Source organism: Castanea sativa, chromosome 11 (genome assembly GCF_040712315.1).
Source record: "Castanea sativa cultivar Marrone di Chiusa Pesio chromosome 11, ASM4071231v1".
In the NCBI taxonomy this organism is placed as follows: Eukaryota; Viridiplantae; Streptophyta; class Magnoliopsida; order Fagales; family Fagaceae; genus Castanea; species Castanea sativa.
In genome coordinates this window covers 49885315-49899713 of record NC_134023.1, presented here as the reverse complement: position 1 = coordinate 49899713, position 14399 = coordinate 49885315, and the positions used below count along the sequence as shown (strand labels likewise).

General features: G+C 33.6%; 1 protein-coding gene across 1 annotated transcript; it reads right to left on the bottom strand.

Annotated features, from left to right (window-relative positions):
• Positions 1–7866: 7866 nt before the first annotated feature.
• LOC142616655 (pectinesterase inhibitor-like) lies at positions 7867–8400 on the bottom strand. Its single transcript, XM_075789460.1, has one exon. It carries the CDS (start codon positions 8398–8400, stop codon positions 7867–7869), a length of 534 nt encoding a protein of 177 aa, XP_075645575.1.
• Positions 8401–14399: the final 5999 nt, after the last annotated feature.

The window sequence follows — 14399 nt, the reverse complement described above, 5'->3', positions numbered from 1 at the left end:
GTCCTCAGCATTCACGACCCCATGAGCCCGATCCGTCGCCAACCTCTCGTTATCCCAAATAGTGGACGAGCCGGCGGCCTCCTTTCCTCTATCCAATGTACGAGGCCTCTTGGAAGCAGGTGTCGGGATTTCTTCTACCGAAGTGGCCGGAGAAGCCGTCCTCGTCGTCGTCTCGGCACCCGAAACCACGGGTGTGGTCGAGGCCGTCGGAGTAACGGAAGCAACTTTGCCTTTCACACGAACCACCTTCTTCCCGAGGTTCGACAAAGGTTCATCTTTCTTGGACCTCATTTTCTCATACATACCCTTGTTGAATTTCGTCGTCATCTCTGCGAAAGGGAAAGGTTCTATAAGAGAAAGAACAAATCAAACAAGTACAGCCTCAAGGTCGAGACCGACGAATTCAAAAGCTTACTCTTCTTTCCCTCGATGTCAAGGCTCCGCAAGACGTAGGGAGACGGATCGGGGCCAAGGTTATAGAAAGCGAGTGTCCTCGGGTCTACCAAGTCGTCCCAATTTTCAATGGACTGGGAATACGTGATGGCCGCCTCGACGCGCTCCTTGTATCTACTTTTCAACTTCGGTCTTCGTTTAGCTGCACAAGAACGAAGGGAATTAGTAACAATCACCTCAAAAAAAACAAAAAAAACAAAAAAAGCGAGAAAGGAGATTGACGCACCTAAGGTCGGGGTTCCCCACCGACGAAGCAACCTGGGGATCTCACCCCAGTCCTGGCTAGAGGGAGTCTCAAAATCGTCCCCAGACACAAACACAAATCTGGACTTCCAGTACCTGAAGGACGAAGGTAAGCCCTTGACGATCCTGGTTCTTCTCTCCCAAGGTACTAGCTCGTAATACCCGTACTCTTTAGACTCTTTTAGACGGTATAGATAGATGAGCTCATTTACTTTAATCATATCCCCATTAGCGGCTAACCATATTTCCATACAATTGACCACTATTCTCCACGAATTGGGCATAAGCTGCCCGGGGGCAATCCCCAGATACGCCAGGAGCTCCATCACAAACGGGTTGACAGGAAGCCTAAGTCCACAAGTGAAAGCGGCCTCATAGAGGCACACTTCACCGAGGAAAAACGAGCAAGCCCTATCGTCGTCAGTGGGGCGACAAACACGGACCCGCTCTGGAAACTGAAACCTATCCCTAAACCGACTGACGGCGTCAGAATCTAACCCGCACGGCTCCACGAGGGCATGAAAAGCCCTAACCTCTCTAAAAGTCGAAACGGCTGTATCTCCCTCCATAGGGTCGTCGTCAGACGACAACCCAGTATCGAGGTCACTAGACCTAACTTCAGACATCAACTGCAAATCCTTCACCAAGCCTTCGAACCAATCGACCGACTCTCGGAGCAATGGAAACAAGTCCCCTAAAACAACACCTAAGCTGCTACCTTCAAAAACAAAACCCCTCAAATTGGGAAAAGCGCCTAAAGACCCCCCTAAGCAAGCAAAAAGAAAAGAAATTGAAGGACAAGCTTCCCTAACCTCTAAATTACTGACCATGAACTCCCAGCCTAAAAAGAAAAATGCTAAAATTCCCACAAAAAAGAGGGGAGAAACAAACAAAGACAAAAAAAAAAAAAAAAAAAAAAAAAAAAAAAAAAAAAAAAAAAAGAATCAGATACTTGTGAAGAAGAAAAAAAAGAAGAAGGGAGAGGAAGAAAAAAGCTTACCTTGAAGAAGCGAGAAGCCCAACAGCCAAGCAAACAACCAAACTCAAAAGGGAGCAAAGAAATATACGAAGAGGGTGCTTAGAGGAGAAGAACTGAAGTTTGAAAGAAAATGAAAAGTAAAGTACAAAGAAAGAAGTTTAAAAACCAAATAGAAGTGAAAACCGAAAATCGGTGGGAAACCCAAGGGTAGTCCCTTTCCAACCACATCACGCCACGTGGCCACAACCCACGTAACGCCGCCATAACGCATTCAATGCGGCACGAAATCCCAAAGGGCAAAAAAAAAAAAAACTGTTCGGCTTCCATGATCCTCACTGACGACCATGAAGCCCGGGGGGCATATGATGGTACTGACAAAGATGGGACTGACGAAGATAAGTATAGACGAAGCTGCCTTCACGGACGAACATGACCAGTATCCGCGTCATCAAAAAGAATTAATGCCATTCAATGCTGCCAATAAAGCTCCAACCGTTACAAGACCAGCTGGACGAACCGATGGGAAGGCATTAAAGTCCATAACTCCACCAGAGACGTTATCAGGGAGTCATTAACACTCCAACGGCCATAATCCCCAAGGGTATATAAAACCCTCACAACACCAATACAAGGTACGAAAAAAGACAGCATCATAACCTGAATCATTTTTATTGACATTTCGATTATCATCTTCTTTACTACTGACTTTACCATCGGAGGCGTTGTGGCAGGCACCACACCGGTGACCACTTGAGTAAGTTCTTGCTCCCGCAGGGTCGTCAGAGCACATCCAGGAGCCATCTGGACGAGTCCCAGCAAACCAACGAGGTACTGCTTCATCAATATATATATATATATATATATATATATATATATATAGATACACAACTAGTGTGTGACCCTATGCATATGTATGGGAAAATTAAAAACAATTACAATCGTACACTATATCTATATATTTGAGTTTAGATGATTGAATTTATGTGTAAATATAACTAATACAAAAATTATAGTATAATTTGAAAGTACTAATTTCCTTTTTAATTTCTTCTAGTGTTCTAAATAGTTGTACTAAAATTAAGAAGTCGAATTGTACACTTGGTATTAAATTAGACTTCATTTGAAGTCTAATTTAGAATCTTAAACTTGGTTTTAAGAGGTTCAAGTGTCATTATAGTGCTCTTCTCGACTTTTGTGTCAAGTGTTAATGCATCATTCATTTTGGCAAAACAAATTAAAGAATTTAGATGGGACACATGTCACAAAATTATTTATTCAATTAGAGTCTACCGTTAAAGTCCAATTTTGCACCATATATCTAAATTATTTCTTTATTTTGGTGCCAATTGTGGTATGACATCATAATTAAATATCTATTTAGGTGAGTATTGAGTGCAAAACTAAAGAGTCCAAAATTAATAAACCGTAAATCAAAAATAAATATATAAACAACCATGAACGATCTGCATTTTCTACCAAATAATATTCCTATAAGCCTTTTTGAAGAGTTAACAAAATATAAAAATTTCTATTGTGTATATATATAAAATAATGACAATAAATATTCTTTAACTTATGTAGGAATTTTTTCTCAAAAAGCAAAAAAGAAAAATTATTAGGAATTATACTATGCATTTAATTGTATAATTTAACGTGTATGCATGCATCTGCATGGGTTACAAGTTAGCTAGTATATATTTAAAGCCAAAGTTAATAGAAAATTCAATTAAATTTCAAATTAGGTTTCAATTATGGGGTAATTTTATGCCATGTGTTGCATTCAACTTTTTAATTTTTGTGCCAAAAAAAAAAATGCACAATAATAATACTCATTCTTAGTTTTTGTACCAAAGTGTGAAAACTAAAGGGACACAATAATAAGACTCACTCTTGGTTTCTATTTCTGTACATTTTAGACCCCCTTAAACAAAACCAGATAACCTAGTTATTTAGTCAAGTGATTAACTTAAGTAAATTATGCAGATTTAGGTTAACACATATAAATCATATTATTGAAACAGTGCGGAAAATAAATAACACAACGATATGAGAATCCAGGAAAACCAAACCGGTAAAAAACCTGGAAAGAATATAACCTAGCTATCCTCAAGGTAAAACAAATCCACTATGAAAGAATTAAAGTTTACACAATAGCGACTTAGACCACTAACATCCTATTGCTACCTCGAGTAGGAAACTTACCACTACGACCACGTGACAGCTCTGAGTCCACGGACTACTTTTTTCTCAGATTCATAGCAAGTACAAGCACTGCCACTTATGTATCTTTAAGCTCTTAATGTAACAACTGAATGATCATCAAGTTCTTGACATAATCTTGATTCTTGATAACCTTAAGTATATGTGAAGGCAAACACCTCTAGATCTCACGCGAGATTCACATACACAGCATAAATAACAACTGCAACCTTGAAAACGTGGCTAGGGTTTTCCCTTTTATACCTAGGGCAAAACATAAAACTCTACCTGTCAAACGGGCTTGGTTTGAGTTGGAAAACTTCTGCAGAAAAATAATATGCACGAGTTTCGATCGATCGAGCCAGGCAAATTTACACAGTAAATCCTGTAGTACACTCGATTCTAACTTTACACATAAACATACTTTGAACAAGTCTAAAAACAAGACTAAACGTTTTGATCATGATTTGCCAAAATTACAAAATGAAGTTCTAATACATTTGAACCTAAAGTCTTAGAACCCAACAATTTCTAATTGTGTCAGAGAACTGGTATGTTTGATTCTTGAACTTCAAGAACTGCGAGGAAGAAAGATGAATTGTACATTTCCATCTTACCATCAGCAATGATGAAGAGATCAGTATCTTCTCTAAACTGACTCCGAATATGCAATATCTAATCTGTACTTCCCGACATTAGGCCATCTAGGAGACTCAGGGCTTGAAATAGTAGTGGAGGCAAGTGGATCTCTCTAAGACATTAGACCATGACCAATACTGTTTTGGTCTCATCTGCTACCTTCGCATTTGGTGGATTTTTTTTTTTTTTTTTACAAATTTTTAAAAAGCTTTATTTGTTTGTAAATTATGAGGGGCGTTTGTTCAACGATGAACCCTCTGCACTAAATTGTGATGGCGACAATAAAATAAAAAAAAGCTTTATTTCCTGTAGTGCCAGTTGATCTACAGCTAATTAGCTTGATTATAATTAGAAGTTCTTTCTTTTTCTTTGATCCTTACCTGTATACATGTGGGAACAGGGTGTCAGTTATTTTAGCTCATCAGATTTTTTGGCTTTTCTTTGTAAACTGAATTTTAGATGTTCATATTTTGGATTCTAACTCAGGGATACTCTTTAAGTTCATCAACCTTCATTTATGTGTTTATCTTTTTTACCTTATTTACTGATATTTATGTGATACCTTTGCACATCACACATATATCCCTTTTGAATGTGTCGTATATTGAGATGATGTTATCTATAGGGATGATGTTACATAGTATCTTATTTGCCATTTTAATTCCCATTAGTAAATTTATTTTTGATATGTTCCTTTCTCAATATTTATAGTTAAGCCTAACTCAATGAACACAAGTTTTTTGTGCTGAAGCTTGAATGGCTGTAGGCAGTCTCACCCATACCAATTGTTAGGACCAAGTGCTTACCCACTAGACCAAAAGCTATAGCTGATGGTAAGGGCACATGCACAACTTTATTCCTTTAAAGGGTAGAAGCCTAGCGCCATGGGCCTTCACACCCATCTGTGTGTCTCCTCTTCCTTTCCGTGGGCTTGCTTCCTTCTTTTGCTGGGGTTTTTGGGATCCCTTTCGAGGAGCACTACAAGAAATCTGGGTTTAGCGGCATTTTTTTTAGTGACGTTTTTAAATCCACCACTATAAGTGGCATACTGTGACGTTTTCTAAAAACACCACTAAAGATTGAGATTTTAGCGACGTTTTTTAAAAAACGTCATTGTAGCTCAAAACAATACCAACGTTTCTTAAAACGTCGCAAGAAGTATAGTTTTAGCAGCGCATATCTCGTGTACATCGCTATAGTGATTAAAGAAAATGTACTAAGCATGTGTCTAAAAAAGAAATACTCTATAGCGACGTTTTCGAAACGTCGCTATAGTGATTACAGCAAATGGTCTCCACCTGTTGGTGAAAAAAAAAAGGCACTATATTGATTAAAGCAAACACTTTCAAACACTCTATAGCGACGTTTCGAAAACGTCGCTATAGTGATTACAGCAAATGGTCTCCACCTGTTGGTGGAAAAAAAAAAACGCGCTATATTGATTAAAGCAAACACTTTCAAATACTTTATAGCGTCGTTTCGAAAATGTCGCTATATGTTCTAAACTTTTGACTTTCAGGTTCCCACACTTTTTTTCCCTCTTTTTTTTTTTTTTTTGGCCTACACTTTTTTTTTTCTTTCTTTCCATTAACTCACTCTGTGTCCCACTCTTTTCTTTCTTAGGCTCACTATTGATTGTCCCCTTCTTTTCTTTTCTTTGTTCTTTGTTCATAGTTTTTTCTTTGTGACCCATTTTCTCTAGGACCACCACACATCTTTTCCCTTCCACCCATTGCCACCGCGGCCGTCATCAACCTCCACTAGGACCTACTGCCACCACCATACTTTTTTCCCTCTTTTTTATTGTTCAAGTTTCTTTAGAGTGTAAGTATTTGTTCTTGGCTTATGGGTTTGCTTTGATATGGTATTTCTTTAATGGGTCATGGAGCTTTTGTGCTAATTTTTGCTATTTTTCAGTTTTGGTTTAAAGTTTTTGTTGTTCAAGTTTCTTTAGAGTGTAAGTATTTTTTTTTTGGCTTATGGGTTTGCTTTGATTTGGTTTTTCTTTAATGGGTCATGGAGTTTTGTACTAATTTTTACTTTTTTCTATTTTGGTTGGAAATTGGTAGAAAATTCTCTTATTCAGATTTGGCTTCTTGGGCAAAAGGACTTGAGGATCAAGGGCTGAATCATTGTAAGTATTTCTTTAGAGTGTTAGTATTTGTTTTTCAATATTATACTTTCTAGCAGTGGCAGGGGATGAACAATAGGATTGCAAAGTAGACTATGTTCCAAACATATATATTAATGGGTTTTTAACTAACTAAGAAACTTAATTTAATAGCTACAATTAATCTTAGGCAACCAACCCACTTAGTTAAAGTGATACATGTATTGGTATTATACAAATATATATATATATATATATATATATATATCTATGGTTAATGTGTTATTGTGGAATATTGATGATTAGTAGGTACATTTGATATATTACAAGCTTGTGTTAGTTATTGTTGAATTTTAAGCAGGCTTATATAGCATTTTTAATTTTTTTTTAAAAACAATGAGCAGCTTTTGTGACGTTTTTGAAACGTCGCTAAATGTATTTTCCTACATTACATACGAAAATGGTATATTATTTAGTGTTCACTAAAAGTTTTGAACGCCACAAAAGAGTAACATATGGCGATGTTTTTTGAAATGTCACAATAAACCTATAGTGACTGCTCTATTGTGACGTTTTTGAACGTCGCAAAAACAAATGTCACTATAGACCATTTGTGTCTATAGTGAAGTTTTTTGGGTTTTTAGTGACGTTTTACAAACGTTGCCTAAACCCAAATTTCTTGTAGTGGAGCTTTTCATTTGTACCATTTTCTTGTGTCATGCTCACCTTATTCAAGATTTTTTCTTTTCTTCTTTCATAGTTGGGCTTTTGCCCACTCTTTGTGATCCTTCAAACTCTTTTACAAGAGTGTTCTCATGGAGCCACGGGTCCTTTCGGTTCTCACAATGCCCATGATCTGGTAATAAGAATAATGCTACATTCACAACATTTTCACAACAAATTTTGTTGTAGCATTATATTTATTTTTGCTGAATTAAAATTCTTGTAATTCTCAAGTTAGAGGGTTCAATAGTTATATTTGGATGGTTAAAATAAGTCAGTTTAATATATAGTTTTGATTTTTGCAAGTCAAGGTGATCTTATGACCACACCGAGTAAAACGTGGAGATTCCCTTGTTTCCAAGAGGATATCATGCCACATCTGTACCTGTCCTCAACCTGAATCAAGAAAAACCAAGATAAAATTTTTATTTTTATTCAATAGAAACTTAGAAAGTGACCGATAATATCAAATATACTATTTTGCATGGCCACGCGTACAAAAATATTTAACTAGACAATCTCATAAAAGATGATTAGAAACAACCACAAATGTCTCACAAAGATAACGCATATTTTTATTCTCTTGTTGGAGAGGTGGTGCACTAGTTGTTGTTGTATCAGTACAGGTTTCAGCATTAGTCATGCAACTATCAGATGCAACATTTACCGTTTCGTAGTCATGAGCTTTCAACGCAGTTTTTGCATCTTCTGTTTCGCTAATAGTAATATCATACATTTCGAGGCAATCATCTAAATGCATTTTCAATTCGGAGTCTGTAGTCTTGATGAGTGAGCGAATAAGGGCAAGGGTTTTATTAGCAGCAACATCTGCCAAGTGAATTGAAATATTGGTAAGGCCAACAAGATCGACAAGGGGTGTATGAGGATCAAATTTGAGGGCTTGCAAACAGAAAGGAGCGTCTTCGTGAGAAAAGCAAATCACTTTAAGCTCATGTTCTGATACCATCACACTTAGCCGAGCATATGTTGGGCAAATCCACCGGATCGCTAGCAAAAGAGAGAAAAAGAAGGAGTCACAAAAAGAAGGGGCCATTTCTGTCATCCTTCACTAACACCAATTGTTTAATTTGATTTATTGAAAGGAACGTATTGTGAAATAAAACAATAGAAGCATTTAAACTAATCTTTTTTGATAACGGACACAATTTATCATTAATTTGTGAAAATTACATCCTTACCTCTATGATTTTTTATTTATTATTATTATATTGATACAATACAATTCCCACCAATGATGTCTACTCCAAGATTATTATTATTTATGTATTCCCACCAATGATGTCTACTCCAAGATTATTATTATTATTATTTATTATCAGTCTAAGAAACATATTAGTTATAAAACAAAACAAATGAAAAGTTAAGAGATGCCCTAAGGTATTAGTTGAGGAAATTTTTTTAGAAACTTTTGTGGCAAAGGAAAAAAGGCATTGATTTTTCTGCTAGATTTTTATATTTCTCATGAAAGTGATATCAAACATTTTTCAAAATGGTCCATTAACAAATGCTCTAAGAGTATTAGTTAACTGAACTCCAAAACAAAAAATACATTACTTGTAATTAATGTGAATACAATAACATATATCTATAATCTATAATCTATATAAAATTGAGTAAGTTTGGCTTTTGGTTGACTATATAATATTTTGCCACGTAATTTTTCATGGTTTCACAATTTTACACATCAATATTATGATATTTGTACTCTTTATTTGAATTTAAACTCTATTCTTTATTTAAATCCCCAATTAAATATTTCCCTAGTATATTTTCTTTGAAAAATGGAATAGATAGTTTCCATACAGAAACACTATCATAATAAATATTTATTAATAACTCTCATAATTATCAAATTGCATATTTATTATTCCATATAAAGATATAATTATAAAAAAATTATATTAATAACTATCATAATTATTATCAAGTTGCATATCTAATATTCCATATAAAGACAAAATTATAATAAATATCTATTAATACTATCATAATTAATATTTAATTGCATATTTAATATTTTGTATACAGAAAAAATTATAATAAATGTCTACTAATAACTATCATAATTATAAAATTTCATATCTCATATTTACACCAAAAAAAAAAAAGAGTGGTTGTAATTTAAGACCACAAGTCCACTACCACTGCGTGGGTTTGGTGCGGTGGTCACTCTACAAGTATAAGTTCTTGTGGGGTGTGGGGGGCAAAAGTAGGAGTTCAAATCTCCAAGAGAAAGCTTCACACACATGTACACTTAAATTAGACTAGAGTAGAATTTCTATCTTGTAAAAAAAAAAGACTACAACTCCACTCAATATGCATTTTGTTGGAGGTAAATTTTGACAAATCTACCATTCGATTACATTTTCTTTTTATATCCTTCATACTTATAAAATTTCTAGAAAAGCAAATATCAATAGTTAAGTCATCAACAAATGTTTAAATTTTAAGTTTTTGTAATCTAAAATTATCCATAAAAAATAAGTTTATTGATCAAATAGTTAATAATATTTTATTGACACGAAATTTGATAAACATTTTAAAAACACAAAAAACATGCAATTCAACAATTTAATTATTAGAATAGGTAGTTATGCTATTTTTTTTAAAGACAGAGTTGAAGTCTTAGGCTATAACCAAGTTTGTAGCCAAAGTTTATCGAAAAATAAAAGTAAAAGATTTTAGATCAAATCGTATTTTATTAAACATTTTTGTGCATTGTGGAGGTTACTTATTCTATATATATATATATATATATATATATATATATATATATATATATATATATATATATATATATGAGTTTAGATGATTGAATTTCTGTGTAAATATAACTAATAGAAAATTATAGTATAATTGAAAAGTACTTAAAACCTTTTTAATTACACCTTTTGGCTCTTGTAGTGTTCTGAATGGCTATACTAAAATTAAGAAATTAAATTGTACACTTGGCATAAAATTAGATTTCAATTGAAGTCCAATATGGAATCTTAAATTAGGTTTTAAGAGGTTAGAGTGTTATTATAGTGCTCTTTTTGACTTCTGTGTCAGGTGTTAAGGCATAATTCATTTAGGCAGAAACATTAAAGAATTTAGATAAGGCACATAGCACAAAATTATATATTCATTTTAAAATCTATATAGATTTTCTCTTAGTTTTGGTTTTAAATATACATATCTATATATATATATATATATATATATATATATATATATAAAACCAAAGCTGAGAGAAAATCCAATTAAATTATACAGTTGAAGTCCAATTTTGCACCATATGTCTAAATTATTACTTAATTTTGGTGTCAAATATGGGATCATATCATAAATATATATTTAGGTGAGTATAGAGGGTGAAAACCAAAGAGTCCATAATTAATAAACCGTAAAACCAAAATAAATAAATAAAAAATCATGAACGATCTGCATTTTCTTCCAAATAATATTCTTACAAGGCTTTTTTTTAAAATTAGCAAAATATAAAAAATATCTACCTAGTATGTATATAAAATAATGACCATAAATATTATTTAACTTATGTAGGAATTTTTTTCTTAAAAAAATTATTTAGAAATACTATACATTTAATTGTATATTTTTAAGTGTATCCATGCAAATGCATGAGTTACAAGTTAGTCTATATATATTAATAATCAAAACTTAGAGAAACTCCAATTATATTTTAATTGGATTCTCAATTTTGCGCCACATATCCTATTTAATTTTTGATTTTATGCCAAGTGAATTATTAAGTGTAAAAATTGAAGAGTCTGAATACAATTAGATTCTAACTTTGATTTCAATTAGTGTGAAATTTTTTGTTATCCATCCATCCAAGTTTTAGATTTTGTTGCAAGTGAATTATTGGGTGCAAAAACAGAAGAGTCTAAAATGAATTAAATTCTAAATCTCACACACACACACACACACACACACACATATATATATATATATATATAATGAGAAGCCATTATATATTTTAATTGGATTCTCAATTTTGCACCACGTGTCCTATTTAACTTTTTATTTATGCCAAGTGAATTAGTGAGTGTAAAAATCGAAGAGTTTAATTCCAATTAAATTCTAACTTTGATTTCAATTGTAGTCCAATTTTCAACCATGTGTTTATCCTAGCTTTTAATTTTTGTGGCAAGTGAGTTATTAGGTGCGAAAACTGAATACTCTAAAACCAATTAAATTCTAAATCATACATACATACATACATATACATATACATATACATACATACATACATACATATATATATATATATATAGAGAGAGAGAGAGAGAGAGAGAGAGAGAGAGAGAGAGAGAGAAACCATTACACACTAGTATATATTTAAAGCCAAATTTAGTAGTGTTTGTTTGTTTAGACCCCTTAAAAAAGATTTTTAACCTAATATATTAGTCAAGTGATTACTTAGGTTAATTATGAGATCTAGGTTAAAGCAATGAAAGATCATATCATGTACAGCAGTGGAAAATAAAGAACTTAACGATATAATGATCTAAAAAAACAAATGAAATTAACAGTTTTAAGGTAAAAACCTAGGGATGATTTGACATAGCTATCCTCAACGTAAAACAAATCCACTATAGAGAATCTTTGTTTTTACAATCAGATTTAACCCTAAATCTATTGCTACCTCCAATAGTAACTTACTAACATGATCATGTCCAAGCTCCCAAATCCACGGGTTTCTTCTCTCATGGATTTGCACCATATAAGCACCCACACTTGTGATTTTGAGACTCCACTCAAAGGTTTTAGATCATAGTTTGTTGATGCACCACATAAGCACCTACACTTGTGACTTTGAGACTTCACTCAAAGGTTTCAGATCATAGTTCGTTGATCTTTGTAGCAAATAGATTCCACCAGTACTTGATTATAGATCTTGTTCCGGTAGATGCTTGTAGAGTTAGAAGGTACAGAACCTCTCAGATCTCATAGGAGTAACTCAAAAGTCTTTCAAGAGTCTTCAAAACGTATCTCGGGTTGTCCTTTTATACATAGGAGTGTTGGACTAAAACCTTAAATGTTTTTGCGAGCTTAAGCCTGTTTAAAATTCTACAGAAATTTTCTACTCTGCGATTTTCGATTGATCGAGCTTCACAAAAATATAATTCTTGTAAGGGACATATTTTTATGTAATTGGAAAATCCTTTGACAAACGCACTTTATTTGTATTTAGGTAAATCTAAGTAGGTTCAAGATAATCATTACAAGTGGTTACATTGAAGACATGAAGATTACTCAGGAACTAATTAAGAAAAGTGCAATCTGCAGGTCTCGATACCGCCTCGATAGAAGCTTGATCTGTCGAGATTCATTAAAGGTCGACACATGTCTCTATCTATCGAGCTTATGGGATTCAGACTATAGACAGCAACATTTTTTTTCTAAAAGACTATTTGTTTATGGGTTTGTATAATCCTTATAGGACTAGAAAAACCCAAAGTTTGTGGGTTTGTATAATTTTTATTGGACTAGGAAAGCCCAAGGTTTATGTAAACCAATTTGGAATAGAAGAGTCCATTGAGCTCCTATTTAAACAAGGAGGTGGAAAAAGAAAAACCTAACCCTAGAGAATTTCATAAGATTTTCTTTTTGAAACCCTAGCCTCCTCCTATAAAAGAAAGAGTTCTTGCTGCGTTTCTTGTAAGCTTTTGAGTTCTGTAACTAAGAAAAGTCTCTCACACCATCATTGAAGATCTCATTGGTGTTTCTATGTGAAGCTGTCATAAATCAACTACATAAATCAAAGGGTTGCTGTGGAGTTAGTCACGTACTGGGATTTGTGCAAAGGAGTTAGTCACATACTTAGATTCGTGCATCATTGGTTAGTCATGTACTGAAATTTTTGCATTGAATGGAAAAATTGCTGCTACAATATAAGTCCAATTAGGCATTGGAGTAAGAGTTCAATTGTGGGTTGGTATTTCAAGATAGGCCAAAGGGTTTGATAAGATTCTTTATACTTGTAACCTCTTGTGTTTGATAATAGTGGATTCTTAGGAATGATGACCTTAAAATCACCTAGTGGGGTTTTGCCTCGGTGGTTTTTCCTATTCATAAACAAATCACCTGTGTCAAATTTATTTTCCACTGCATTTAGATAATTTGGTGATTTGTTTGTGCTACTACGCTATTGCATTAAATTTGATCTAATTAATTAACTTGGGTAATTAATTAATTAATTGCAAGGGGTCAATACATTTTAACCCAACAATTATTTTTCCAACTGCTTGTACATTCTTGAGTCTGACCTATACAACTTTGAGCAATGTCTAACACCTATTCTAGACAAGTTTTTGTTCTTGGTTTGCCAATACATTCAAGTTCAAATTCTAAACATTTAATCCTAAATCTTTAGAACCTAGCAAATAGAAAATTCAATTAGATTTCAAATTAGGTTTCAATTATGGTCTCATTTTATGATATGTGTCACATTTAACTTTTTAATTTTTGTGCCAAAAATGCACAATAATAACACTCATTCTTAGTTTTTGTACCAAAGTGTGAAAACCAAAGGGACACAATAATAAGACTCACTCATAGTTTCTATTTCTAATTGTGTCAGAGAACTGGTATGTTTGATTCTAGAACTTCAAGAACTGCGGAGAAGAAAGATGAACTGTACATTTCCATCTTACCATCAACAATGATGAAGAGATCAGTAACCTCTCTAAACTGACCCCGAATATGCAATATCTAATCTGTACTTCCTGACATTAGGCCATCTAAGAGACTCAGGTCATCTGAGACATTAGACCATGACCAATACTATTTTCAATTTCTTACTTTGGCATTCATATGCTACTTCCTTTGACCATGACCAATACTGTTTTGGTCTCATCTGCTAACTTCACATTCGGGGGATATTTTATTTTTTTATTTTTAAGTATTAAAAAGCTTTATTTATTTGTTCAACAATGAACCCTCTACACTAAATTGTGCCGGTGAAAAAACCAAAAAAAAAAAAAAAACTTTATTTCCGGTAGTGCCAGTTGACCTATAGCTAATTAG

What these genes read in the sequence shown, in the direction of transcription:
- LOC142616655 (XM_075789460.1), bottom strand. Translation starts at nt 8,400, where the DNA reads ATGGCCCCTTCTTTTTGTGACTCCTTCTTTTTCTCTCTTTTGCTAGCG.